At 34.1% G+C, this 27,593-nt stretch overlaps 1 protein-coding gene across 1 annotated transcript in view; it reads right to left on the minus strand.

Annotated features, from left to right (window-relative positions):
- The window catches only part of Pof1b (POF1B actin binding protein), a 71,254-nt gene continuing 43,661 nt past the window's right edge, over positions 1 to 27,593 (minus strand). Inside the window, exons 6-15 of the mRNA XM_036173880.1 lie at positions 22,488 to 22,618; positions 18,240 to 18,267; positions 16,842 to 16,916; positions 15,169 to 15,261; positions 14,213 to 14,326; positions 13,258 to 13,410; positions 12,853 to 12,972; positions 10,285 to 10,413; positions 9,368 to 9,450; positions 1 to 139 (exon numbers count right to left, since the gene is read on the minus strand). Of these exons, the coding sequence (XP_036029773.1) occupies positions 1 to 139; positions 9,368 to 9,450; positions 10,285 to 10,413; positions 12,853 to 12,972; positions 13,258 to 13,410; positions 14,213 to 14,326; positions 15,169 to 15,261; positions 16,842 to 16,916; positions 18,240 to 18,267; positions 22,488 to 22,618 (1,065 nt within the window). The remainder of the gene's footprint in view (positions 140 to 9,367; positions 9,451 to 10,284; positions 10,414 to 12,852; positions 12,973 to 13,257; positions 13,411 to 14,212; positions 14,327 to 15,168; positions 15,262 to 16,841; positions 16,917 to 18,239; positions 18,268 to 22,487; positions 22,619 to 27,593) is intronic.

Below are 27,593 nucleotides of genomic sequence, written 5' to 3' on the forward strand. Positions count from 1 at the left end.
CTAGAAATGCCCAAATAAACTTACACAAGTCCATTTGTCTTCAGTTTTCTCAATCACAATAGTCTGTGTGTCACTTCCTGGTGGTATATATTCATAGTCATCATACAGGAGTCCTAGGATTGGATATTGTGTCCTGTACCTATACACCAAAAACATAAATACAAGTATTATGAAATAAGTTTTATTTGTAGCCACTCCCATTTCCAGTCACTTGTTTAAATCAATTTATTGCTGAATCATTTTTATTAGTCTCAAATGAAATGCCTTCTCAATATAAAAGAGCAACTCTCACTGTTTTTATGTTTAGTAAAAGGGAGAAAGAAACTTCTGCTTCTGTCCATGATGGATCATTGGTAGCACAGGACAATGATACACAGAAAAGATAAAAATAAAATAAGTACCATAAATAATGAGCTCACTGCTTAGAGAATTTTTCATGTTTACAGGACAGGAAAAAGGAAAACAAACGGATTTCAGAAACCTTATCAAGTTAAAGTGGCACGATAATATACACCACAGCCATATCTTGTGGGGCAGATCTCTTTAGTGCTATTCTCTACACAGAAAAAAGCAGTATTCTGCCCCATCCCTGACTAAGACAGTTCCAACACTCCTTGGCAAATGTGTCCCAAAATACTAGATGAAAATCCTCCAAATAAATAATTCTTAAATTATAAATATTGCACCATCCTGAGTAGGGTAATAAAATCTTGTTCTGTTGTATTATATTCTGTGTATCTATTATTCCTTTACTTAATGTATCCATGTCATATATGCTACTCACAGTAACTCAACTTTCTTTGTTATCAGGTCAACTAATGATACCACACATAACCATTTTATCTTCCTAAAGCACAAGATTAGTGATGCTGAATATTCAGATATATACATTCTTTAAGAGAACAGGTAAAACATCAGTACTTAATAAAGGAAAACATGATATGCTGATATTGATAATATCTGTTTTAAAATCAAATGAGAAAACACAGTTTATGTAAAGGTTTATACTTTCCAGGGATTCAGCCATGCAGTGTGATTAGTGGAGCATATACCTGTCACATATTCTCACTTGAATAAAAAGATAAGATAAAGACTGCTTTACAGGCTCCTGGGAACTCACAAACTCTTGACTCACAGCAGTGGAGCCTGCATTGGACCAAATTAGGCCCTCTGAATGTGGGAGACAGTTGTGTAGCTTGGTCTGATTGATGGATCCCTTGGAAGTATGACCAGGATCTATCCCTGGTGCATGAGCTGGCTTTTTGGAACCCATTCCCTATAGCGGGATGCCTTGCTCAGCCTTAAGACAGGGGGTAGGAGCTTTGTTGACTCCCCAGAGGAGGCCTTTACCTTTTGGAGGAGAGAATGGGGGATGGGTTGGAGGGAGGAGGTGGGAGAGGGAGGAGGGAGAACTGTGGTTGGTATGTAAAATGAATAAAAAATTTTAAAAAAGACTGCTTTCCAACTTAAAAGCCAAGAGAATTGTTCGCTAGAAGAGCAGCACAAAAATGTAGCCAGATAAAAGGTGATACTAGATAAGAATATGGATCCAGGATAAAGAATGAATAGAATCAGAAAAGATAATTATGTAGAGAAACCTAAAATATTGTTTTTATTATTATTAATATGTTTTTAAAAGGTAGTTAACTTTTAAAAGTAAAACGTTTTTCATAATGTATATGAGAAAGTATATATGGTAAAAATAACAAAAAGATCATAAAGAGTAAGTAGAAATATGCTACCTATGATAAGTATAATAGTGTTTGAAGGTAGATTGCTAGGCTAAAGAATACTATATATTATAAACTATAAAGTAACAATGAAAACAAATACACATAATAAACAATTAACAAATGATTTATATCATGAAAGAAAACCTAAAATTTAAAAAAATGGAAAAAAAATGAGGAATAAGGAGAATGTTGAACAAACAGCAAACATCAAACAAAATGGTAGATTTCAGCACACATTATAGATAATTGCCATAAGTATAAGGGTTTTTAATATGCTTTCTAACAGTAAATTTTCAATTATATAAAGAACCAGCTAGTTGTACTATTTAAAAAATAAGCAAACAAAAATAATTCCCTAAATGTAAAAAATAGCCTTAGAACAAAATGATTATAACATATATACCATACAGCAGAAAATTCTGCTATAATGTAGGTAAGTTTTAGAAAAAGCAGATGTGGTTGCCATTCTGTAGCACTATTAGGAAGTGACATGACCTTTAGGAGATGAGATCGAGTGAAAGAAACTTAGTTCATTGGAGGTGTACCCTAGAAGATGTTGAGATCATGGCCTGTCCTGTCATCTTTGCTTCTTGACTGTCATGAGATAAAGAGCTACTTCTGCCATGTGCTCATTGCTAAGAATTTCTGTCTTATCATAGGCCTAAATAAAGGCAGTGAGACCAAACAACCATGGACTGAAACTTCTGTGTGGTAGTTTGAATGAGATATCTGTCATAATCTCAGAGATTTGAATGCTTGGTCCCTAGTTGGTAGAATTGTCTGGGGACATTTAGGAGGTCTGGCCATGTTGGAAGAAGTATGTCACTGGGAAGAGGCTTTGAGAATTTAAAGACTTATGCAAGACTGCACTATAAGAAACTGAAGGCCAAGATATTAATTAACTAACCAGGTCAAGACCCTTTCTTTCAAGCCTGGTGACCTGAGTTCAATCCTCAGAATGCACTTGGTGGAATAAGGAAATCAATTCACATAAGCTCTCCTGTGATCACTATATGTATATCATGGCATGCACAGACTAATAAACACAATTTCAAAAAAAGAAATTCTGGAGAAAATTTCAAAAGGCATTACAAAAATTATAAACATATATGTACCTAATGACAGAATTCAAAATTACATGAACCAAAACTGGACGGAATTGAACATGGAAATAAGTAAATAATATTTGGAGGTTTCAGTAACCACTTTCTATACATAATAAACTGGACAGAATGTGAACATGGAAATAGGCTTTAATAGCATTTTACATCTGTGCCTAGTGGACATCAATAGTTTTTTTTTCTAAAAAGAATTATAATATATATTTTTGAATATATATGAAATTTTGGGTGGGATAGACTAAATGTTAGACTATGAAATGAGACTCAATAACTTTAAGAAAAACAGAGTATGTTCTAGTTAAAATGGAATGAAATTGGAAATTCACAAACATTTTGTAAGTTAAGTGATACAGTTGATGAGTGTATACCCCCTCAAAAAAAAAAATCACAAAATATTTTTCAGAAGCTGGCAGTAAATGTCTCACAGTGCTTGCCTGCTCGTTATGTATGAAGCCCTGTGTTCCATTCATAGCACAAATGAAAAAAAAAGGAAATAATCTAAACAACTACAATAATAAAGCATACTTAAACTTAGGCAATACAGTGAAAGTAAGGCTCAAGAGAAAATATTCCAGCTATATTGCCTTTTTTATAAGAAAAGAACAATCCCAATCACCTAGGCTTGTTTCTTAGAAACCTTTAAATAAGAGAAAGCTAACACACACACACACACACACACACACACACACACACACACACACGTATAAAATAAAATTTTAAAGATTAGATGGAGATAGAGATTACTGAGATCAAAATTATTTCTAAATAATTAACATTAGTTTGACCAAGAAAAAGAGAAAGGTCTCAAACTGATAAAATTGCATAGTAAAAATTATTGATGCTGAAAAATAAAAAAGGCATGGACCTGGGAAAGGGATTTGGAGAAAAGAGGGGTAGGTGATAGATGAGAGGGAAATAGACAACGGGAAGTGAGAGTAAACAGAGTGCATTGTGTACCAATTTAATCAATAAAAATAAAAATATAAATGACAAGGGAAAGTTAATACATATTGACCAAGAAAAAAAAAATGAAAGAACTCAAATTACTAAAATCACATGGGGAAAAGGGAAAATCAGTATTACTGACTTTGAAGAAATAAAAATCAGTATATAAAAGTACTATGAAAATCTGTACGTGAAAAGACTAGGTAACACAGATGAGATGAATAAATTCTTGAGGGAATACCAAGAGTAAATCTATCCAAGAACAAACAGAAAAAGCATAAAAAAAAAACAAAACAAACAGAAACTAATTTCCCACAAAGGAAAAACAATCCTCAAATATTTGCAACTAGTATAGTGTATCAGAAATTTACAGAATTAATGCTCATCCTTGGAAACTCTCCCAAAGACTAAGATTTAAAAAACACTTTTGATTTTATTCTCTAAAGTAAGTTGTAACCTGCTACCAGAACCAGAAATATATCACAAGAGTAAAACAAACAAACAAATAAACAAAAAACAAAAAAATAGATGAATAGCATTTGTGAATGTAGAATTAAAAAAAAAATGCTAGTAAACCTAATCTAATAACGTATAATAATAATTGGATAACATGAACAAGAGCATTTGACGCAAACAATATGAGATTTTACCATTTTGAAAATCACTTAATGTAATATATTATTTATAGAACCACACACTGTCATAGCTTGAAAAAGAACTCCATAAGGAATAAAAGTGAATATCTTCAATTAGATAACAACTTACAGCTAACATCATTTTTGAAAAGTAAAGAGTAGATTTCACCCACACACTGTTAAGATCAGGAAAAGTGAAAAAAAATCCCTTTCCTACTTCTATTTAACATTGTGTTGGAAGTATCAGGGTAATTAGGTAAGAAAAAGGACTGAAAATGAAGAAGTTATTTTCAAATGAAATGATCTCATATAAAATAATTTTGATGGGTTCAGTAAAAAAATAAATAACAGATCTTTAACCTTGAGGAATATAAAATGAACACACAGACTACCAACTGTAATCCTATATCCCTATAATAAATGATCTGAAAATAAAATTAAGAAAATAATTCTAGGAGTTGGAAAAATAGGAAAATAATTGTACTAATAATAGCATGAAAAAACACAGCAAAGAAGTGTAAGATGTATAATTTGAAAACTACAAATTCTGTCTCATTAACTGAAAGACAGCTGAGCATGGTGCCATATACCTTTAATCCAGCAGTTGGGAGACAGAGGCAGGTGGATTTCTGTGAGTTGGAGGCCAGCCTGGTCAACAAAGAGTTCTAAACCAGGCAGGTATAAGGGTTTGAATGTGAATATTTAGTCCCTAACTGGTGGGGCTGTCTTAGAAAGCATTAGGAGTTATGGTCTTGTTGGAGGAGATATGTGACTGGAGGTGGGCTTCAAAATCCCAATTCCAGTCTTTCCTTTCTCTCTCTCTCTCTCTCTCTCTCTCTCTCTCTCTCTCTCTCTCTCTCTCTCTCTCTCTTTCTCTCTCTCTTTCTGTCTCTCTCTCCCTTGTGCTTGTGGACCAGATATAACTCTCAGCTACTGCTCCAGTGCATTGCAGTCCTGCCTACCTACCATGCTACCTACTGCTACCTACTATGATGATCAAGGACTCATCTTCTAAAACTGCAAGCAAACCCCAAATTAACATTTTTATAAGAGACCTTGGTCACAGTGTCTCCTCATAGCAATAGAAAAGTAACTACAACACCAGTGCTACATAGTGAGATCATCTCTTAAAAAGAAAATTGCTAGGAGTCTTAGCTAGGGTTAGCCTCATAGATTTCTGGGAATTTCCATTGTGCTAGGTTTCAAGTTGTCCCTAAGATGCTCTCTAATTCCTGTTATCTCTCTCAGTACTTTCTCCCTCCTTCCCTCCCCCACCTGATCCCTCAGGTTCCCATCCCCACCTGACCCCAGTCCACCCATGAGATCTCTTCTATTTCTCTTTCCCAAGGAGATACATAGGTCCTCCTTTGGTCCTCATTGTTACTTAGCTTCTGTGTATAGTAGTGGATTGTAGTGTGATTATTCTTTACAGCTAATATCCACTTATAAGTTAGTACATACCATGTTTGTTTTTCTGTGTCTGGGTTACCTCACTGAGGATGATTTTTTTCTAGCTCCAGCCATTTGTCTTCAAATTCCAAGATATCATTGCTTTTAACAGCTGAATAATACTTCATTGTGTAAATGTATCATAATTTCTTTATCCATTCTTCATTTGAGGGACGTATAGGTTGTTTCCAGCTTCTGATAATTACCAATAAAACTTCTATGTACATAGTTGAGCAAGAGTCCTTGTGGTATGGTGGAGCATCCTTTAGGTATATGGCCAAGAATGGTATAGCTAGGTCTTGAGGTAGATCCATTCCCAATTTTCTGAGAAACCACCATATTTATTTCCAAAGTAGCTGTACAAGTTTGCACTCCCACCAGCAATGGAGGAGTGTTCCCCTTGCTCCACATTCTCACCAGCATGAGCTGTTTCTTGTGTTTTTAATCCTAACGAATCTGACAGGTGTAAGATGGAATCTCAGAGTTGTTTTGGTTTGCATTTCCCTGATGGCTAAGGATGTTAAACACTTCTTTAAGTATTTATCAGCCATTTGAGATTCTTCTGTTGAGAATTATATTTAGAGCCTGTACCCCACTTTTAATTGAGTTATTTGGTGTGTTGATGTCTAGTTTCTTGAGTTCTTTATATATTTTAAATATTAGCCCCCTGTCTGATGTGGTATTGCTGAAAATATTTTCCCATTCTAAGGCTGCCATTTTGTCCTATTGATGGTGTCTGTTGTCTTACAGATGTTTTTCAGTTTCATGAGGGCCCATTTACTAATTGTCAGCCTTAGTGCCTGCATTATTGGTGTTCTGTTCAGAAAGTTTTATCTTCTGCCAATGTGTTCAGGGCTATTTCCCGCTTTCTCTTCTATCAGGTTCAGTGTATCTGGTTTCATGTTGAGGTGTTTGATCCACTTACACTTGAATTTTGTGCAGAGTGATAGATGTGGATCTATTTGTATTCTTCTACATGCTGACATCCAGTTTGATCATTTGTTGAAGATGCTTTCTTTTCTCCATTATTTAATTTTGGCTTCTTCATCATCAAAAATCAGATGTCCATATGTGTGTGGATTTACATCTGGGTCTTTGATCCAACTTCACTGATCTACTTGTCAGTTTTTATGCTATTACCATGCACTTTTTTCCTATAGCTTTGAAGTACAACTTGAAATTAGGGATGGTAATAAGTTCAGAAGTTCCTTTATTGTACAGGACTATCTATCTATTCTGGTTTTGTTGTTTTTTTTTCATATGAAATGAGTACTATTCTTTCAAGGTCTGTAAAGAACTGTGTCAGACTTTTCATGGGGATTGTGTTGAATCAAACTTGCTTTTGGTAAGATGGACATTTTTACCATGTTAATCCTACTGATCCATGAGCATGGGAGGTCTTTCAGTCTTCTGATATCTTCTAGACTCTTAGCAATGGGGAATATGGAGCCTGAACTGGCCATCTCCTATAACCAGGCAAGACTTCCAGTGGAGGGATTGGGACACCAACCCAGCCACATAACCTTCAACTTACAATTTGTCCTGCCGACAAGATGTGCTGGGGTATAGGTGGCACAAAAATTATGGGAGTGGCCTACTAATGACTGGTCCAGATTGAGACCCATGCCACAAGAGAGACCCCACCCCCAATACTTCCTGGAGGACCAGGAACCAGAAGCTGGACAGCCCAGAGACCTAGGATAGAATGAAACATGACTAGAAAAAAAAAACAATGAAATGATTCCTAATGATATTCTGCTATACTCAGTTGATGGGTGCCTAGCCCAGTTGTCATCAGAGATGCTTCATCTAGCATCTGATGGAAACAGATGCAGAGAGCCACAGCCAAACATTAGGCAGACCTCAGAGAATCCTGCTGAAGATAGGGAGGAAAGGTTGTAGGAGTCAGAGGGGTCAATAACACCACAAGAAAACCCACAGAATCAACTCATTGGAGCTCACAGAGACTGAACTACAACCAGGGAGCCTGCATGGGACCTACCTAGACACTCTGCATATATGTTACAGTTATATAGCTTGGTCTTCTTGCGGGGCTCCTAACAGTGGGAACAGGGGCTATCTCTGACTCTCTTGTCAGCTTTTAGGACCCTAATCCTCATACTGGATTGCCTCATCCAGCCTTCAATTTGGTGCGCCATGTTTGACTGATATCCATGGGAGGCCTGATCTCCTCTTAATAGAGACAGAGGAGGAATAGATGGGGTGCAGAGGGGAAATGGGGGAGGGATTGAGAGGAGAATAAGGAGGGGAAACAGTGGTCAGGTAGTAAAATAAATAAAATACATATTTAGAAAAAAAGGAAAAACAAGAATTGACTTTAGAATCAGAAGTGGTCAATAAGATCAAGGAAACAGTGTTTTCCAGAAACAACAGGGCAGGCACACAAATGAACTCACGGTGATGGTGACAATATGCACAAGACCTATATATACTTCAGCCAAAGGAATAAAGAATTTGGTGAGGAAGGAATGAGTTAAAGATAGGCTTTAATTTTAAAAGTCCCCATATGTGTGCATTAGAATATTTACTATTTTTAAGATGTTGATAAGAAATAAAATATTATATATATATATATATTAATTATGAAATGCAGTGAGAATTTAACAAGGTTTAAATACATTGTGTTTTACATAATTCTACAAACTTATCCTAAGAGTCATATATAAAAGCAAGAGTCAACTAGTAGGAAAAATAATCTGGCTTTAAACTTACTAAAACCCATAGGATTAATATTAGTGTGACAGTGACATAAATACAGAGAGATCAATGGAGTAAAACTAAGATTCTACAATCAAAACTAGTCAACTCTAAGTGGAAAAGGAATTTAATGGAACTCAATCCAAAGAATATGTGTATTTTATGTTTATATATGCATCATACATATAAATATATTGTGACGTATATGTGAAATATATGACATAATGCAAGAGTGTCATCACTAGCGAAATACAAATCAAAGCTACAAAACGGATAGCACACCTCAGCAACTAGGTTGTCCAAGAGAAGGACACTAACAAATGTTGGCAAAAGTAGAGAAACCTTAGAACCTCCAGTGAAACTATTACTATCCAACCCAGCAAACTTCACTCCTAAGTCTATATTCAAATGAATTGAAGTACACATTCCACACTTGTATGGAGATGTTCATTGTAGTGTTGTTCATAATAGTCCAAAATTGAGTACAACCTAACTATTTATCACCTGATAAATACATACTGTGTCATACATAATAAACAACCGATTATTTGTTTTTACTTCTGTAATATTTAACATACTATAGCTATGATAAATAATTGTCCTAATCATGGTAGAAGTGTCTTTTTGAATATTCATTCTTCAGTGGAACTGCTTACAAGTAAAAAAAAACAAATTCTTTTTAGTGATATACACACCAACTAAGAGAATAATAACTTAAATTTTATAATAACTTCACATATTAAAATGTCACAATAAAGTACATTACTTTTTTGTGGTGATTGTAGTCCTTCCACTACTGGAGGGTTGGTTATGGGATGCATATATTTCCTGTCTCAACTTTGAGAGTTCCTTACAAATAAAACATAATGATTATTTAAACAGAAATATAAACATGAGGTAATAAGGTTACTAAGAACAACCTCCACCACTCCCCCTGTTTTGTTTTTATGTAGTGTTCTAATCCTACTAATGTTGATCCACAGTAGCCAAAATGCTAAACAAGCCTTCCAAGAACCCCACTAACTAAGGTAGGATATCAACAATTAACTGGACATGGTTCTCTCAGTATGAGAATGTGAGTTGTTTGTTTGTTTGTTTGTTTGTACTGAACAATTAAAGGTTAATGAATAATAATGACGATGGTGAAATTTCAGTAAGGAAGTAGATGCAGAATCCAAACAGGAATTTATAATGAATGTTACTGCAAGTGCCATTTTTTAAATATCAGCCCATTGTTTTTAATAGTTCCTTTAGTACCTATTGTGTGACAGATTTGGGGCTACATGCTGCTGATATAATACAGTTCTTTAATGAAAGAGGAGTTCATGGCCTTAGAATGAGCTCACAGGCTTTGGGGAATTTTGCTGCTAATGAAATATAAATTAAATGTCTTAGAAATAGTAAAGGAATAACACCGGTCTTTTTTTCTTTAACTTCAATTCCTGCCTTCAGTTGAATTGTTTCTCAAATAGAAATCTTACTATTCACATACATACTCTCATGTGTAGTAAAGTATGTCTTGGTAATGTGTTCTTTCCTTAAAGTTTTAAGAGTTTAGCCTTTAACAGCTGAACCATCTCTGCAGTTCAATGTGTCCTTTTCTAATACATGAGAAGTAATTGTTCTACAGAACCTAATTATACTTTTCTTCTCCACCCTGAATTTTCCTCTTCTTTTTCTTACCTCTGATTGACGCTTTATAAGAGAATCCTTCTCTTCCAGCAAGCTTGTCAGTTCATGAAGCTTAAATTGGAAGTCACTACAATTTCCTTCTCTTTTTGAAACATCTTTTTGGTACTGGTTTAATTGAGACTAAGGATTTAGAAACAATAATTATTATGATGCTCTTTTTAAAAAAACATACAACTGAATTCCAGTGATGTATAGTTATATCAAGTCAAACAGCTAGTCATCAAATGAAAAATGTTGTATCAATTTCTATAAATGTCTATAGTATTTTGACATAAAATATAATTTGAAGTGTCAGTTAGATACTTCTCATTTACAAAAATCTGTGTTTGCTATTTATGATTAAGTACTATAATTGCTTTAGGCTATAGCAATAAATATTTTGTCTTTTTTACTTCCCCATATGTGGATATAGAACCTGCTTGGTTAAACTGTTACTAATAATATTAGTTTGGAAAAGAGGAAACCAGTGTAAGATATTTGGTAGAATAATTAATAAACCTATTAACAAATCAAGTTTTGTCCAATCTATTTTAGAAAACAATTTCACTGGTTAATTTGTTTACTAATATATTTAAATGCATCTGTCTACATTTAGGACTCAGTAAATTAAGGGTTAGTTAAATCCATTCAACATAGAATTATAAGGCAACATACTATATGCTTGCAAATATCCTAATTAAACAAAATCCAGTATAACTTACCAAGATTGACAAAGTCCTTAATATGTATGATTTGTTAAAACACAGAGAACAAATGATCATGAGGTATCCAGCCCCAATTGATATGTCTGAAACACAATTCATGACCCTAAGGCTCCAGGAACATCATGGAAGAGGGGGCAAGAAGGTTGCAAACGCTAGAGAACCAGTAAATCTGCTGTGAGATTGACCCTTCTAGAAATGACTCTGAAATTTCACCCATGATGCTTCAACAATATGCCTGCCTAAACAAGACCTGAAGAAGTCTGACAATGGACATGCTAACACAGAAGGGGAAAATCTCACAGAAGGGGAGAGGCTGCACCCATAGACAAAGAACTGTAGGCAACTAAGGAATGCAGAGAGTGGGAGAAATAGGTTTCCCTAGGGATGAATCCCTTAATTGGTTATTCAATACCAATATATACATACATGTAACACTAAATAGCTGAGGTTGTATTTATTTATTTATGCATTTGTAAAAATATGTAATAATAACATTTAAAGAAAAAGAGGCCAGGCTCTCGAGAGGGAGCAAAGGATGGATATAGAGAAAGGATTGGAGGAAGGAAAGAGGAGGAAAATGGAGTAATTATTTAATTTAAAATAGTTAACTAAAATATTTATAATCATCCAGCTAAACTATGGCTTAGCTGTATTGTGGTGGTATTGTGTTCCCCAAAATATTGTGCACCCTAATAAACTTGTCTGGGGTCAGAGAACAGAACAGCCACAATATTAAATATTGAGGATAGGCTGTGGTAGCACATGCCTTTAATCCTAGCATTCCAGAGGCAGAGATCTACCAGGATCTCTGTGTGTTCAAGGCCACAGCCAGGCATGGTGACTCATGCCTTTAATCCCAGAAAGTGAGTCTTTAATCCCAGGGAATGATGGCAGAAAGCAGAAATGTATATAAGGCGTAAAGACTAGGAACTAGAAGCTTTTAGCTGGTTAAGCATTCAGGCTTTGGAGCAGCAGTTCAGCTGAGATTCATTTGGATAAGGACTCAGAGGCTTCCAGTCTGAGGAAACAAGATCAGCTGAGGAACTGGCAAGGTGAGGAAACTGTGGCTCGGTCTGCTTCTCTGATCTTCCAGCATTCACCCCATACCTGGCCTCAGGTTTGTTTTTCTTAATATGTACCTTTAAGATTCATGCTACACTGTATAATTTTAAATATTACACGTTTCTGAATAAACATGCATTAAGTAATATTATGAAGGGTTCTCCACTCATTTCCCAAATATAAGTTGCTAAAAATTAATAAAAATCAAGATAATGAAATTAATATTCTTTTTCACCATCTGAGAAGAAAAATTAACCTACAGTATAAAATAATTTAACTTGAAATATCAGTTAGAAATTTTACTGCTTTTTAATATTCAGAAGTATATTCATAAGAAAAGGTTTAAGAAAATGTTTAGAAAATCAACTTACTTATTTTTCTTTTTAGCTTTAAAATTCTGAAAATCGTTCTATTTATTTATTTTTATTTTTATTTTTAAGAGTGGTAGGGTGGGGGGTGGTGGTGACAGTGATAGTAATTATTATTTTTAATAAAATTTACCGTATTAAATTATCTGTTCATGCATGTGTGTGCATGCTTGTATGTGCATGCAGAGGCCAGAGGAGGGAGAAAGATCTCACAGAGCTGTAGCTATAGGCCTTTCAAGGATGTCTGGCTTGTTACATTGGCGATGGGATCCAAACTCTGCTCCTCATGATTGAACAGCAAATGATTTTAACCTCTGAGTTACCTCTCAAGGTCTAACATCACTATTGCTTTTAAAAGTTTATATACATATATATATGTATATATGTATATATACATATATATATGTAGTGTACAGTCAACATACCCTTAGCTTGCCAATTTCTCTGTCTTTCTCAAGTCTCAAGTTTTTTACCATCTCCATATAATGGTTGCCAATCTCGTCCATTTTAGCTTGTAGTATGGGGCCTGTGCAAGTCTCAGATACCTACACAAAATCAAAATAACTGTCTGTAATTGGATTGTTAAGAAGGAAATACATATTAGGTTTCAATATTTATTATTACATGAATACCATGTGATTAAATAAGACATTGAAATAATAAAAATGACCTTGAGAGGCTATTTGATAATGTTCAGATGTAAGAATAATATAACTTTCACTTAAGGTCAACAGAAAGGAGTCAAAGTACTTCACAAGTTAAATTTTATATTCTTTAACAGTGATACCTTTATAATTACATATCTAGGACAATACTATAAAAATTAGTACCTGTATTCTAAGGTTTTTATTCTCTTGCTCTAAATTACGTTTACAATATTCAAGTTCTTTCAGTCTATATTCCATGTCTGATAGTGTATGTCGAAGAGAAAGGTTATGTTCTTCCAGTGTCTGACATTTTGAGCTTGAATCTTGAAGTCCTTGCTGTAAAGAAGACACAAGTCCATAAGAAAAATGCATTTTGATTTTACAGAGCAAATGTCCTTTTAAGTGATTCATTGAGAAAATTGAAGCAAATGTTTTCAAACTGCATCTTTTTAAATTCTTGCCTTTAGATGATATTTTAAACATCATACTACATATTATGCTTGTCCCTAGTCTCATTTGCCTAACTTGAGCAAAAAGAAATAACTATCATATAAAATTCTCAGTGTCCCAATTTTGTATTAGATTCTTGATAGATTCACCACATCATAGTATACTAACAGTCACCAAAATGGCCATGCCCTTGATTGTGGTAAAAATAGCAACTTTGTAAAATCTTTGGGCAAGCCATGAGACAAAAAGGAGAAAAAGAACTCTATGGGATCACTACAGTTTGCTTAGAATTATCTCTGCTCAGACAACTATAGAATGTGCCTAAGTTCATTCATTCCCTTGTTTATTCAGTACACAAATGTAAGATCTACAGAAGCTTCTTTTTCCCAATTAATGTATCATTACATTAGATGAATGAGTCAACCTAGACTTTCAGTGGCAATTCTTGTTGCTCCAAAATACAGAGAACTGTGTGCTGTGTATAGTATATAACACATTAGGTTGTCCATTTTTCTGGAGGACATTCAGTTGTTGAAAATATGCAAAGCTGTTCAATTCTCAGATGAAGAAATTGTTCCATCAGATTTTAACACTGTCTGGGTTGTATCTCAGAACTTAAATATGCCAGTAATTGTGCAAATGGAAAGCTATCAATCTAGAGTATCACCTACAAAAGACATCAACTTACTTGCTGTTGGCGATTATTTGCTCTCACTGATGCCAAGAGTTCTTCATACTCTTTTATTTGATTTTCTTTGAATGCCAAGTCCTTTTCAAGTCTTATCTTGTCATTTTCCAGTGACTAAAGGCAAAATTACTTATTAGAACTCAGAGTTATATAAAATTGTTAAGAGGCAAAGTCTTATTTATGTTGTAAAATTTAAATAAAAACTTGTTTCATCTGTCATTGCATAACAAACTAGAATTCTTCAAAGTCAAGCAAAATATAAGATAGAAAAACACAAACTTTGAACACCTGTAGTAAAAGGAATATTTTGATGGGTTGGCTACTGCTAAGTGCAATGAAGCAGAAAGTTCTCAATCATTTTTATGTTTTACTTCAATCTACAAAGACTTCTTAATCCCAGCAGGTGGAGAATTTTCAAATTAAAGTCCAACTACACTCATGAGAATGCAGAAACAAACCAGAAAAGTAGGGAAAAACCATTGCAAAGTCCTTAAGGTGTTATTTACTGTGAAGAGAGCATTCAGAATGTATCTACTTGATGGTACCAAGAATACCAATTAAAGTAAAAAATAGGGAAGGTTAACTATTGGGAGGAAGGGGTTTTCAAGTTTTTTAAAAGAGAAATTCAAAGTATGCTTTATTATCACAGGAAAGAAGGAAATTTTTATTAAATAACTACAGTTGTTCTAATTTTGTAGGTGACTCTTTGGCTATAAGCATTAAATTATCTTAGTGGTAAATTAAATATTTAGTGCATATCAACATACACTCATGTATTCAGGGGGCAGTTCTTTTGTCATCTTTCAATGTTAATTAGCTGTTTCACAAAATAATTTATGTCTAGGTAGGTGTAATATTGTTGCAATACATTTAAAAAGTATATTGAATATTTTCATTTCTGTTAGGAAGCAAACAATCAGAAACACTTTGGAAAGAAGTGTCAAAATCAGTCTTACTGTCAAGTCATTTTGAAGATGTCCAAGTTCTTCCCGTATGTTGCTAAACGTGGACAGCACTAGTCTCAGTGACTTATCTGACATGCCCCTCATCTGGGGAAGAAAGCAGTTGATGGTTTATTTGTACTAATGTTTCAAGATAGGTAACACAAGCAAACATACTTTTTTTTCTGTTCCTATGAAACAACTTTTTAAAAAAAATACTTTTAATACATTTTTTGAGATAGTTGCTCATTGTGTAGCCCTGACTGTCTTGAAACTTGCTTTCTACATAGAGCAGGCTGCCCTTGACCTCACAGAGATCCACAAGCTTCTGCTTCCCAAATTCTGAGAGTAAAGGCCTCTGCCACCAAACCCAGAATTTTATACATACTCTTAATTAAACTACAATATCACCACTTTTCTCCTTCTTTTCCCTTCCTTCAGACCCCTCCCATGCCCTCTCATGCTCAGCAAGCAAGTTATTTGGTTAGAGACAAAAAGAACTTTCTGAATAATGCTCTCAAGCAGGTCAAGCAACATTCCTCAAAAGATTTCAACTATGCCTTTGGAGGACTTTTTTTTTTCTTTTGTATGAAAAAAGTATCATCTTCATACAGCACAATTCTATCATCAAAATTTGCTTTTATTTTAATTCTTTGTTAGTGATTAAAAAAGAGATGAGCCACTTAATTTTCAAGCCCTAAAATTAACTTGCCTAAGTGTGCAGTGATGTGCACGGACTGTGCCTGAGGTAGGAAGAATGAAGTAGTCTGTGGAGTACAGTATGCTCTGTTCTAAGCCTCACAACTGTTTTCTGGCAGTACCCTGCCTTGACTGATTCTGTTTGCCCCAAAGGCTGTTTGCTACATTTTAGAATGTAAGATACCTCACAGCACATTCCTTAAAAAGATGTGTTCATTTTATAACATGTGTATGAGTGTTTTGCCTGCACGTATAGATATGCATCACAAGTGCCTGATGCCTGGGGAGGCAAGAAGAGGGCATTAAATCTCCTGAAAGTAGAGTTACTGAATGTTGTAGTGGGTAGCCATCCCAGCATTGGCTTGGAAGTTCCAACCCCATTGAGGCTTCGGTAATGGTCACTCCCAAACAAGGCGTGGCGGAGGAGGAAGACCCAGGATAGAGAGGAGGGCTCCCTTGGTTCTGGAACCCTGGACGCAGGGGTAGACCCAGCAGAGTTCTCCAGAGAACACCGCTGGACTGCGCCATACCTTTCCCAGACCCTGCAACCTACCTATCCCTTCATTTGTAAGTTACCCCACAAAATAAACCTCCCTTTTAACTATGTGGAGTGGCCTTAATAATTTCACCAATAGACACAAACACACACACACACACACACACACACACACACACACACACACACACACTTTCAGTTTACTAAGAAATTATTAAAATTAATGTAAGTTGATCTGAAATTTAGTGTTACTACTTTCTTTTTTTTTAACTGAAAATATTATTTTGTCACACAATGTATCCTGATACTTTCCCCTCCCTCAAACTTCTCCCAGTTCCTCCAGACTTCCACTCTCTTCTGGAACCACTCCCTTTCTGTCTCACAGTAGAAAAGAATAGGCTTCTTAGAGATAACAACAGAACATGACAAAATAAAATATAATAAGATGAAGCAAAAACTATCATATCAAAGTCAGACACTGATCCCATCTTACCTGCAGAATATAACGAATTTGCTGTTTTGTAAACTCTGACAGCCCTGTAGGAATCAATGACTCAATGTCTTCTGACTGTAAGAAAATGGAATTTATCCATTGAAAACATCAATATTTTAGGCTTATAAGCTGCAGTTTATAGGCTTTTGTGTAAAAAAAAAAAAAGCCTATTTGGGGAGATAGCAGAAGACTGTTACCTTTCAAAGAATAGTTTCTATGAATACCATTTACAGTTTTACAAATTCTCACTTTAAATATTTAGTTATATTACCCAGACTTTGAAATAATACTAAATTCCAGAGATTGTTAGAGAAAAGATTTGGGCAACCAGCCAAATAAATATTCCATTTATACTTTAAAAGATCAGTTAGGGCTAGGGCTCAGTGGCATAGTGCTTCCATAGCATTATGAGGCCCTGGCAAAACCAAGAGGGGTGAAGGAAAAAGCTATTTCAAACAAAATGGTTACTTATCTGGGTATGGTGCTACATGCCAATACTACCAGGACCCAAGTGTTTGAGGCAAGGTTAGCTTGTGCTACATAAGTTCAAGGCAAGGCCATGATATATAGCCAGATCCTGTCTCATAATAGCAAATAACAATGATGATGGAGATAATAACAATATTATAAAAATTCAAATTCTACTGACAATAACATCACTGTATCCTCCAAAACCAAGTTTTGTTGGATGGTAGACACGTTTGAGAAGCTTAATTTTTAAATTATGAAAACTGTGAAATAAAATTACAGATAGTATAGGACTTAAAGAAAATTTGCTTGAGGCTATGATGACTTTTGAGAGATTATAATGTTGTCACAGCAACATTTGTAAGCTTCAACTAAATTTAAGAAAGAAGCTACAATAAGTGCTTTTCAAAGGCAATTGAAGACATACAGAATTACTTTGGTGAATGTAGAGTAGTGATACACTGCAAATAATGATAAAATAAAATAATGTATAAGAGGTGATTGTTCTTTTTGTTATACTAAAATAAACTCTATTTTATTGCTTATTATATTAAAAGTTTTACAAAATTGTAAATGTAATGAAATTGATACAAAGGGTTTTTTTTAATTCCAATTGATGTCACACACTATATTTAAAGCATATTAGAAGGAATTGATTTTTATTGTATAGATTTCTGTCTTCTGAAAACAGTTTTGTGATCAGGCAAATTTTAATTGTGCATTCAACAATGACAATGTAAATTCTAGCGACTATCACAAAACTACTCTTTGTGATTATTGCATTTGTAGATATTACAAAGATATAAACATTATTTATTTTACTAACCTATGTTTCCAGTCTAACAAATATACTAAATAAAAGAATATTATTGGTATCACAATCACAATGTACTTTGTTATCTATTTAACTTTAATGATTTTTGGACTTACTGTATCTGAAGACTCAAAGTCTTGTTTGCTGCAAGAATAACAATAAAAAGACAACTTTAGAAAAATATGGATTCAGTAATTATATATCAATGTGCCTGATCTACTTGTTTTATATATACTGTATAACATAATAGTCCTAGTTTAAGTTAGAATCAAAAATAAAAGTTTAATATAAAAATTGAACTTTCACTTAGTTTGACTTAAATAACTTTTCTAGAATTAGCTGACCTACTAAAAATGAGTAACATCCAAATAAAAAAAATTATAAAATATGCAGAATTAGTTAGTACACCATCCATTTTCACCAGTCTGTCTGAGGGCAGATGCAGAAGTGCTTGACAGCAAATGGTCCTTAGGTGAATTAAACAATTACAGGTTTCTCTATTTCTACCTCCCTTTTCTCCCTCACTTTCAATTTTGAGTCAAGTTTCTATTATTGTTTTCATGTTATTCATTCCATTTTATTATAACAAAAACTTTCAAGATAAGGTCAATTCATTTAATCTGTGTATACTAGGAAGACATGAAGTTAGAACAGTATTTGAATCTACACCAAACAAAGCAAAATGATCAAAATTCTAGTTTGACAATAAGATTTTGAGCAAGAAAATGAGTATTTGGACAGAGAGATTGAGACAGAGGTTTTGGAGCCAAATTAAGAAGGCGAATCTTATTGGATTGTCAGTGTTTATACAAGTCTGGTATATGCTCCTGTAGGAATTGTGAAGACTTGGAAGAATACAGTTACAGTGTTGTCAAGGGCAACAGATCAAACTTTATTTTTGTTTAATTGCTTCCTCTGCACATATTAAAAGAATGAGGTATGAACATGTATGTGAACATGCCAAAATAAAAGAAAAACAGTTGTACATGTTCTGACAGCAAGACAGAAATAATATTTCAAGTTAAGAGAGTTTTAATACATTAGTCCCTACCTTTATCCCATATGTAATTGCTTATGAGCAAAATGTTGCTTATAGAGATAAGTGGGTCACTGTTAAAAGCCTCTTGCATACATTTATAAAAATAGACAAGCTACTACAGCAAAAGAGAACTGTATGTTTCCATTCCCAGTGCATGCCTAGTACATGTACAATAGTTTGCATGTATGTATTTGGCACTGGTTGTATTGTGCCAAATAGATATATTGGGATAGACTTAAAAAAATGAAGTATCTACAAAACATAACTAAAGCCCAAAAGAGGAGCATTTAAACCTAATCAAGATCTAGGGAGCGTTTTTTGCAGAAAAGCTGAGTCATAGTTAATAGCTAAGAGAATAGAATACTTAAAAATATTTGAATACATCTCAAGCCATCAGTAGATAAGTAATCTTATTAATAACATGCCACCTACATCTTCATCTGAAATATAATGAGGTTAGTTTTGAAATTTTATGGTACAGGTAAGCAGTACAGTATCTGGCATATTATGGTCATTCAATGAATAGGCTATTGATGGAAAGAGAAATATTGATATGAATTGAATGCATCAGGTAGTTCTTTGGGTCTTGGGGAAGAAGAATGTAGGTCGGATAATTTGAGAAAGATGTTGATTAGGTATAATGATCAAAACTTCACAAAAGAGTAAATATATATTTATAAGGGGATAAATGTAATAATCAGCAGTACTTTGCTGTATCATAAATAAATTAACAGTAATGACAGCATGTTTAGTCAACAGATACTGAGTCCTGTATTAAGCTGAATGAATTCCAAACTACATAAAACAGCTTTTGTGTAGCTAGCTCTCTAAATACTATGGACGGCTAACAGCAGGTGAGTAGTGGAAATGGTAGTAGAAAGAGACAGGGAAAAAAGAGTCCTAGTGAGGACATTTCACTTACCTAGAGTTAGCATTTTGCTAAGTGGGACAGCCAAGCAGATAAGAGCAAAAAGTAGTTGAGGAAATTGGTAGTAAGAAGGTAATAAAATTGATAGAAAAGAGATGGGCAAAAGATTAAAAGAATATATTAAAGGCACTAAATATAAGTGTTGAGCTGGAAAATACATGCCTTCTTTAACTTAAAAGGTGGACAAAATAGTACATATTGGGTCATACCCTCTATATTTATATGCTATATAAATTCTATATTATAAAAATTTAGAAGCAAAAGAATGTAGTCAATGAAAATGTTGAATTCAAAAACTCTATTGACATCCTTTATCTTCCAGATTACTTTGACTTTGTTGTCACAGTCACGCTTTGACTAGATAGCACTAAGTAACTCATTTAATAGCCATGTGCTGTCATTAACAAATGAATGATTCCTTCCAATTCTACTGGTCTGTACAAGCACCTGTAATCATGTGTTGCACATAAACTCATGCAGGCACACACATGTACACATAAAAAAGGAAAATGTATTTAAACATATATAGTTGCATGTCATCTACTATATTAAACAGTTTTATTTATAAATGTATAATACTCCATCATTTATGTTACATACAATATACTATATAAATCAATATAGTATTTGATTTATATTATAAAATATAATATTTACAGAAAAAATATTTATAAATTGAGAACATATCAATGACATACACATAGTGGTGTATTGGTTGTAAATGTATGTATTCTATTATAAATGTAGTATGTCGAAACCAACTCATAATAACCACATATTTTTAATTGACACATAGAATTATATATATTTATGAGGTACCAAGTGATGTTTCCGTACATGTGTAAACAGTGTAATTTTCAAATAAGTTTAAACATTTCTATTATATCAAACATATTTTCTTTATGAGGAAAACACTCAAAATCCCTTCTTCTAGATTTGAAACTTTAAGTTCTTTATCATTATCTGTAGTCAACACTCTCCAGTAGCACACTAAAGTTTGCCCTTATCCAGTGGTAATTTAGTGTACATTGAATAACATTTCCACCTTGAACCCTCTACTGCACTGAGTTTGTGACAATGACCATCCCACTCTCACTTTCAATGAAATTCTTTCTTTCTTTCTTAGTTACAAACTAAGTCATATGACACTTGCTTTATGTGCCTGTGTTATTTTACTGAATAGAGTCATTTCCAATTCCATTTATGTTGTTGAAAATGATAGAATTTTATTCTTTTTCTGCTGGTAGATTGTCAGGTTGTTTCTATTCCCTGGTATGGTGAACATGGGAGTGGGGGTGTGTCTTTTACATACTCATTTCATTATATTTGCTTATATACCTAGTGTTCAGATTTCTGGATTGCATGATAGCTCTAGTTTTCATTTTGAAAATCTTCCATATTCTTTCCCATAATGACTAGTGTGTACCTGTACATTACCACAATATTCATTTCCTTCTCCACCATCTGCACCATCATTGGATATCTTTTGTCTTTTTAATATGTCAGTCATTTTATTTAGCTTCTTTCCCAAGTAGTGGTTTTTGTTATCAAAGAAAATTACAAAAGAAAACATACATAATTCTTAACTGATCTAAAAGTAGTTAATGAGGTCTCTGCTGATTTTCATAAAGTGCATTAACTCTCCTTTGTTTGGTTTTGATCTTTTTGAGACATAGACTTGCTATACAGCACCACCTGGAAAGATAAGATATGCAGCCCAAGATATCATCAAAATGAAGGCATTCTTCCAACCTCAGCTTCCTGAAGGCTGGGATCACAGGTATGAAGCCACCACAATCAGCCTGACTAACTTTTTAAAAAAATGTGTATACAGTGTTCTGTCTGCATGTATGCCTGCACACCAGAAGAGGGCACCAGATCTCACAAATGATTGTGAGCCACCGTATGGAATATTGGGAATTGAACTCAGAATCTCTGAAAGAGTAGTCAATGTTCTTAACCTCTGAGCCATCTCTCCAGCCCCCTTGATTAACTTTTAAAATGAAACATTTGCTCAGTTTTCTCATATAATTGATCTATTTACTCATTAAGAGTACTGGTATTCTGCTGTAAACCTGAATGAGCTCTCCAAAAAGGCTATTTTAAGGGCTATAGAGATGTTCAGTGGTTAGGACCACATACTGCTCTTCGAGAGGATCCAAGTTTCATTTCTAGAACAATGCTGGGCATCTCACAACTGCATATAACAAAAATTCCAGGGTCTCCAACTACCTCTGGACTATGAGGGCACCTGAACACATGTGGTGCACAGTAACTCATTGAGGCATACATGCATGCACATAAAAAAATCTTTAAGTGTTTATTTTTAAAATTATAAGAATAGATTAAGTTATTTGACAACTGCAACATCAAGACAAAAAAATGCATTTATAGTACCTTCCTCCAATTCTCTCCAAATGTTCTAATAAGCAGTGATATAGGTCTGTATTCTTGCGGCTTAGGTCAGCAAGCAACTCTCCAAAATATTTGGGGTCCAATTTTTCAGGGCCATCATCCTGAATTATCACCTGAAGCAAATATCAATTATAGTTATAAGCAATATTGTTTTTCTAAGCTTACAGATACATTGATATGAAATTTTAAAGAATAAAAAATCCATTAGAATCATCACATAAATCAAGCCACTCAATTGTCTATGCATCAGATATGTATATTTTCAGTAGGGAAAGAATTGCAAGGAAAATCAACATTGAAACAGTATTTTAAATTTAACTTCACTCAATTCTAAGTAATCTAATGAATGCAAAACTTGAGTAACATTAATTTTTTTTGTTTTATTGAAAATAGGTGTTTTTCATACAATGAATTTTGATTGTGGTTGTCCCTCCTCCAAGTCTTCTGAGATTCCCTTCATGTGTTCCCTCACTGGAATCTACACCCTTTCTGTCTCTCCTTAGAAAACAAACAGGCATCTAAAAAATAATAATTAAATAAAATAAAACAAAACCTAACAAACTGGAATAGGATAAAGCAAACAGAAGAAAAAAAGCTAAAGAAAAAGCACAAGATACATACACAGATGCAGAGGTACGCTTGTTTGTACACATAGGAATCCCTGAAAACATAAAACCAGAAGACATAATACAGACACAAAAGACATTTAAGTGTAGAAGAAGAAAGAGGAGGAAGAGAAGGAGGAGGAAGGAAGGGAGGGAGGGAGGAAGGGGAAGAGGAAAAGGAAGAGGAAGAGGAGGAGGAGGAGGAGGAGGAGGAGGAAGAAGAAGAAGAAGAAGAAGAAGAAGAAGAAGAAGAAGAAGAAGAAGAAGAAGAAGAACAAGAACAAGAACAAGAACAAGAACAAGAACAAGAACAAGAACAAGAACAAGAAGAACAAGAACAAGAACAAGAAATAAAAGAAAATGCCCTGTCAAAAGCCTTTTGAGACAAAAGAACCTCAAAAGATGCTATTGAGTTCATTTTGTGTTAGCCATCTACTGCTGGGCATGAGACATTGGCTTAAGAGTGGTGGTTTGTATCCCCAATGAGACTCTCTTCAAGAAAATGGATTTTGTTTTTTCAGTTGTGAGTGCTTATTAATTGGGAAGAGCTTCTGGGTTAGGGATGAGGGCTTGTGTCCATGTCTTCTCTCAGCACTCAGATCCCATCTGATGTAAACCTATGCAGACCCTGTGCATGCTACCACATTCTCTGTGAGTTCATATGTGTCAGTACTGCTGTTTAGTGTCCTCCATCCCCTCTGGAGTAATATTAAATTATTGAATATAGTTGCTGAAATGAAATAGTAATATAAATAAATAAATAAATAAATAAATAAATAAATAAATCAGTTTCCAATTATCACCAAATTTCATTTCTTTTTCTTAGTTTTATAACTTGTGTGTGTGTGTGTGTGTGTGTGTGTGTGTATGTGTGTGTGGGGGGGTGGGTTTGCACATACACCTTTGGAGGCCAGAAGAGTTTGGTAGCTCTCTCAAACTGGAGTTACAGACAGCTGTGAGCTACCTAATATGGGTGATGGGAATCAAACTCAGGTCCTCTTCAAGAGCAGTACATGTTCTTAACTATTGAGTCATCTCTCTAGCCCACAACATTCCTTTCATATCTGCCTACTGTGGATAAACAAAATGTGAATATCTTCAATTGTACTGACTATAGAAGAATTACTATCACTTTGATGAAAGTCCATTTGATTATTAGTGTATATTAGACTAAAAGAAACTATTCGATCCAATGTCATTTATATATTTTTATCTAATTCTTCACTTTTTTATTTGGATTTAATATCTAGTCAATCAGACTTGGGCAAAAAAGTAGCTCAGGGCCAAGTGAAAAAAATTACAGACATATGAGACATTTAAACTCTTTGACATAAATTATTATGACTACAGTCCTAACTCAGACATATTTTATTGGCCTCACTCCTTTGCCATTAATCTTTCTAATACTGTTGGCTACTTTGCCTATCATCCAAAGACTCACTGCCTGGAGAGTAATAGCTTAGGTCATACTCTATACTGTCATAATTTTGAACATGGAATGAAGAAGTACAAATTTGACTACTGATACTTTCTTTTCAACCTTTCTGCTGAATGAATATCCTAAAAGTCCATATATACTGAGACAAACGGAAATAAGAAAATAAGTTTATGAAATACACATCAGCAAAAATAAATGCTGAATAAAATCACAGTATATTTTCATCATAATTTTATAAAGAAAAGTATATTCATGGGCCATAGTCCTTCATGAGAGCTCTGTTTTCCCTTAATAAATCTGACTGATTTCCTTAAAAGGAATGCAGATTCATATTTTGGAAAGTCTGGATGATGTATATGCCATCTCTCTACACACAATAAGTAAGCAAATAAATAAATACATGGTTTTTTTTTTAAAAAAAAAAAAAAGGAGAAGAAAATCTGGGTGAATAGTCCACAATGTTAGTTATCTTGACTATATACATTGTGGAGTTGCTTCCCTAGAGAGGTAAACATTGTCTATTAAACAGTGTAAAGTCTCTTATATGAAGTCATGAAACAGATGAGTTAAAATGTAATGTTAATCATCACACAGTATGTTTATATGTCATAGAACTTAGAAGTTTTACACAAAGATTTATATAGATAGTATTCTATATGAAACCTTTAAACGCTTATGTAAACATAGTACCTCATTTCCCAAAATGTTCTTTGCTTTATCAACAGTGGGATTTATTGTTCTATACCTATAAACACATCTCAAGATTTTCTATCTCCATGAATACTAAAACACGCCAGTTAATAAAGCTAACTGAATTCTGACACAATTATCTTGAATTGTTTTCTTACTCTTTTTACAAACCTATGTCTTGCTTTTTTAACTGCCCCTAACCAATTTAAGCATAAAGAAGCCATTGTAGTAAACTTCCTGAGGACATTTCAGACAAAGGACTTAACACTAAGAGATATGTTCTACTGATGTTGACAAAAATATAAGTTTTAAAGACACTGCAACCCTAGAGTAATTTTCCATTAACGAAAGTGAACAAGTGAACAGGCCTGTTCTTTACCACCTGTCACAACTCCAAAAAGGTTTGCCAGAAGACTTAAGGTAAACAGAAAAGTGGATAGATGCCATAAATAATTATTTGTCTTTATTATGAACTCCAATAGGACAATTACTATTTATGTATGCGTGCACGTGAATACTCCAGTGCATATGCATGTGGTTTGAGGGCACATGTGCACAGAGGCTGTCAAAGAAGCCAGAGCTCACCAATTTGGCTAGAATATCTGGTCAGAAAAAGACCTACAGATATTTCTGTCTTCACTCTCTCAGAGCTGGGGTTTCAGACACAAGCAACCACATCTAGCTTTTCGTGAAGGCTGTGGAGATTCGAACACAGGTCTTCTTCATGCTTTTGTGGGAAGAACTTTGGTGACTAAGCCATCTCTTGCTAAACAATAACTTTTAAAATGAGTTATGTGAAATTAAGTTAATTATAAAATAAAAATACTACTAAAAAAACAAATAGCAAAGACCTTACAGAAAAAAAAAGAGTTCAGATGAGCTTTTTCCTATCTTTAACTGTGTGAAATTATCTATGTCTTTCTAATAGCATGAAAATGATCACATCATGCTATTCTTAATTTGTTCTAATAAAGGATACATAACAAGAGACATTTTGGAATTTGAAGCTAAAATTATGTGGTTAGAGACAACCATGGGGCACATTCATATAACAATTTTGTGAACAATACAGTGAAACCAGATTTTAGTTCACCCTATTTTCTGTTTGTTTTGTTTTTAATCAATACATTTTGCTTTGGGAAAAGCATTTTCTAGTCCATTATTTAAGTTACCATACAAACTAATACAAAGTATTTTAAAGCAACACATTTCATTAAGTAGTATTATAGGGGCTGGTGGAATAGCTCAGTGCTAGAGCATAGTTAGCTTGTATAAAGGTTTGGGTTTGACCATAAACACCAAAAATTGCTTTACAACATAACCAGTTTCTAACAGTGATGCTTAAAATATCTGAGGTCTGAGACTGAGGCAGCACAAAGTTCAGTGATCAAACACTGATTTGAGAATCTCCTATAGGACTGACAGTAAGCTGCATGCTTTACAGAGTTTATTTCAATCTTCTGGTAGGATATACCATACATGAAAGTATGATTCCCCGTTACATAGTAGGAAATTGAAGCTTAACCAAGTTTACTGCTGAAGGCCATGTAGCATCATGTTTTATAAACTCAAGCAACTGAATTGAAAGATTGTGACTTTTTCTTTTTCCACACTACATCCAAATTGCAATCTCAAATACAAATTTTAAAAATAGGTCAAACTCCAACATATAATGGACTCCACAGTTTTCTGTGTGCTTTTATTTTGTTACAGTTTGGTGTTGAGTTTTTTTTTTTTTATGGGTGTTGTTTATTTTGTTTTCTTGGTTTTGGGGACATTTATTGTTGTTTTGTTTTGTGTGTGTGTGTATGTGTATGTGTGTGTGTGTGTGTGTGTGTGTGTGTGTGTGTGTGTGTGTGTTTAGTAAGAAGTTAAAATTGGATGGGTGGGGAGAGGAAGAGGATCTGGAAGGACTTAGGGTAGGAGAAGAATATGACCAAATATATATTTAAATCCAAAAATTGTTTTTGAATAATAAAAAGTATAGCAAAAGTAGGTAAAACTATAGTTTTAAAAGAGTCCAATTTACATCTGGTCTGCAATGCTTTCAGGAGAGTCTTCCAACTCTATGTCACACCTACAGGGGAAATGTGACTACAAAGGCCCTCCTTTGTCCATGTACTTTGTACACCTCATTATTATCCTCATAAAGTTCCACTCAGACAGAAAAACTGTATATATGAAAAAGTACTCATATTTTCACAACGTTGAAATTGCAAACTGTAGTATAAATAATGAAGCTGGAGGAACTACATTAGTTATCTAAATATGATGATTATTTTCTAAGTAGATAATAATATCAGCTGGTCATATATATTAAACTATGAGTGAATGGATATCATTGCAATACTGTTG

Source organism: Onychomys torridus, chromosome X (assembly GCF_903995425.1).
Source record: "Onychomys torridus chromosome X, mOncTor1.1, whole genome shotgun sequence".
Taxonomy (NCBI): domain Eukaryota; kingdom Metazoa; phylum Chordata; class Mammalia; order Rodentia; family Cricetidae; genus Onychomys; species Onychomys torridus.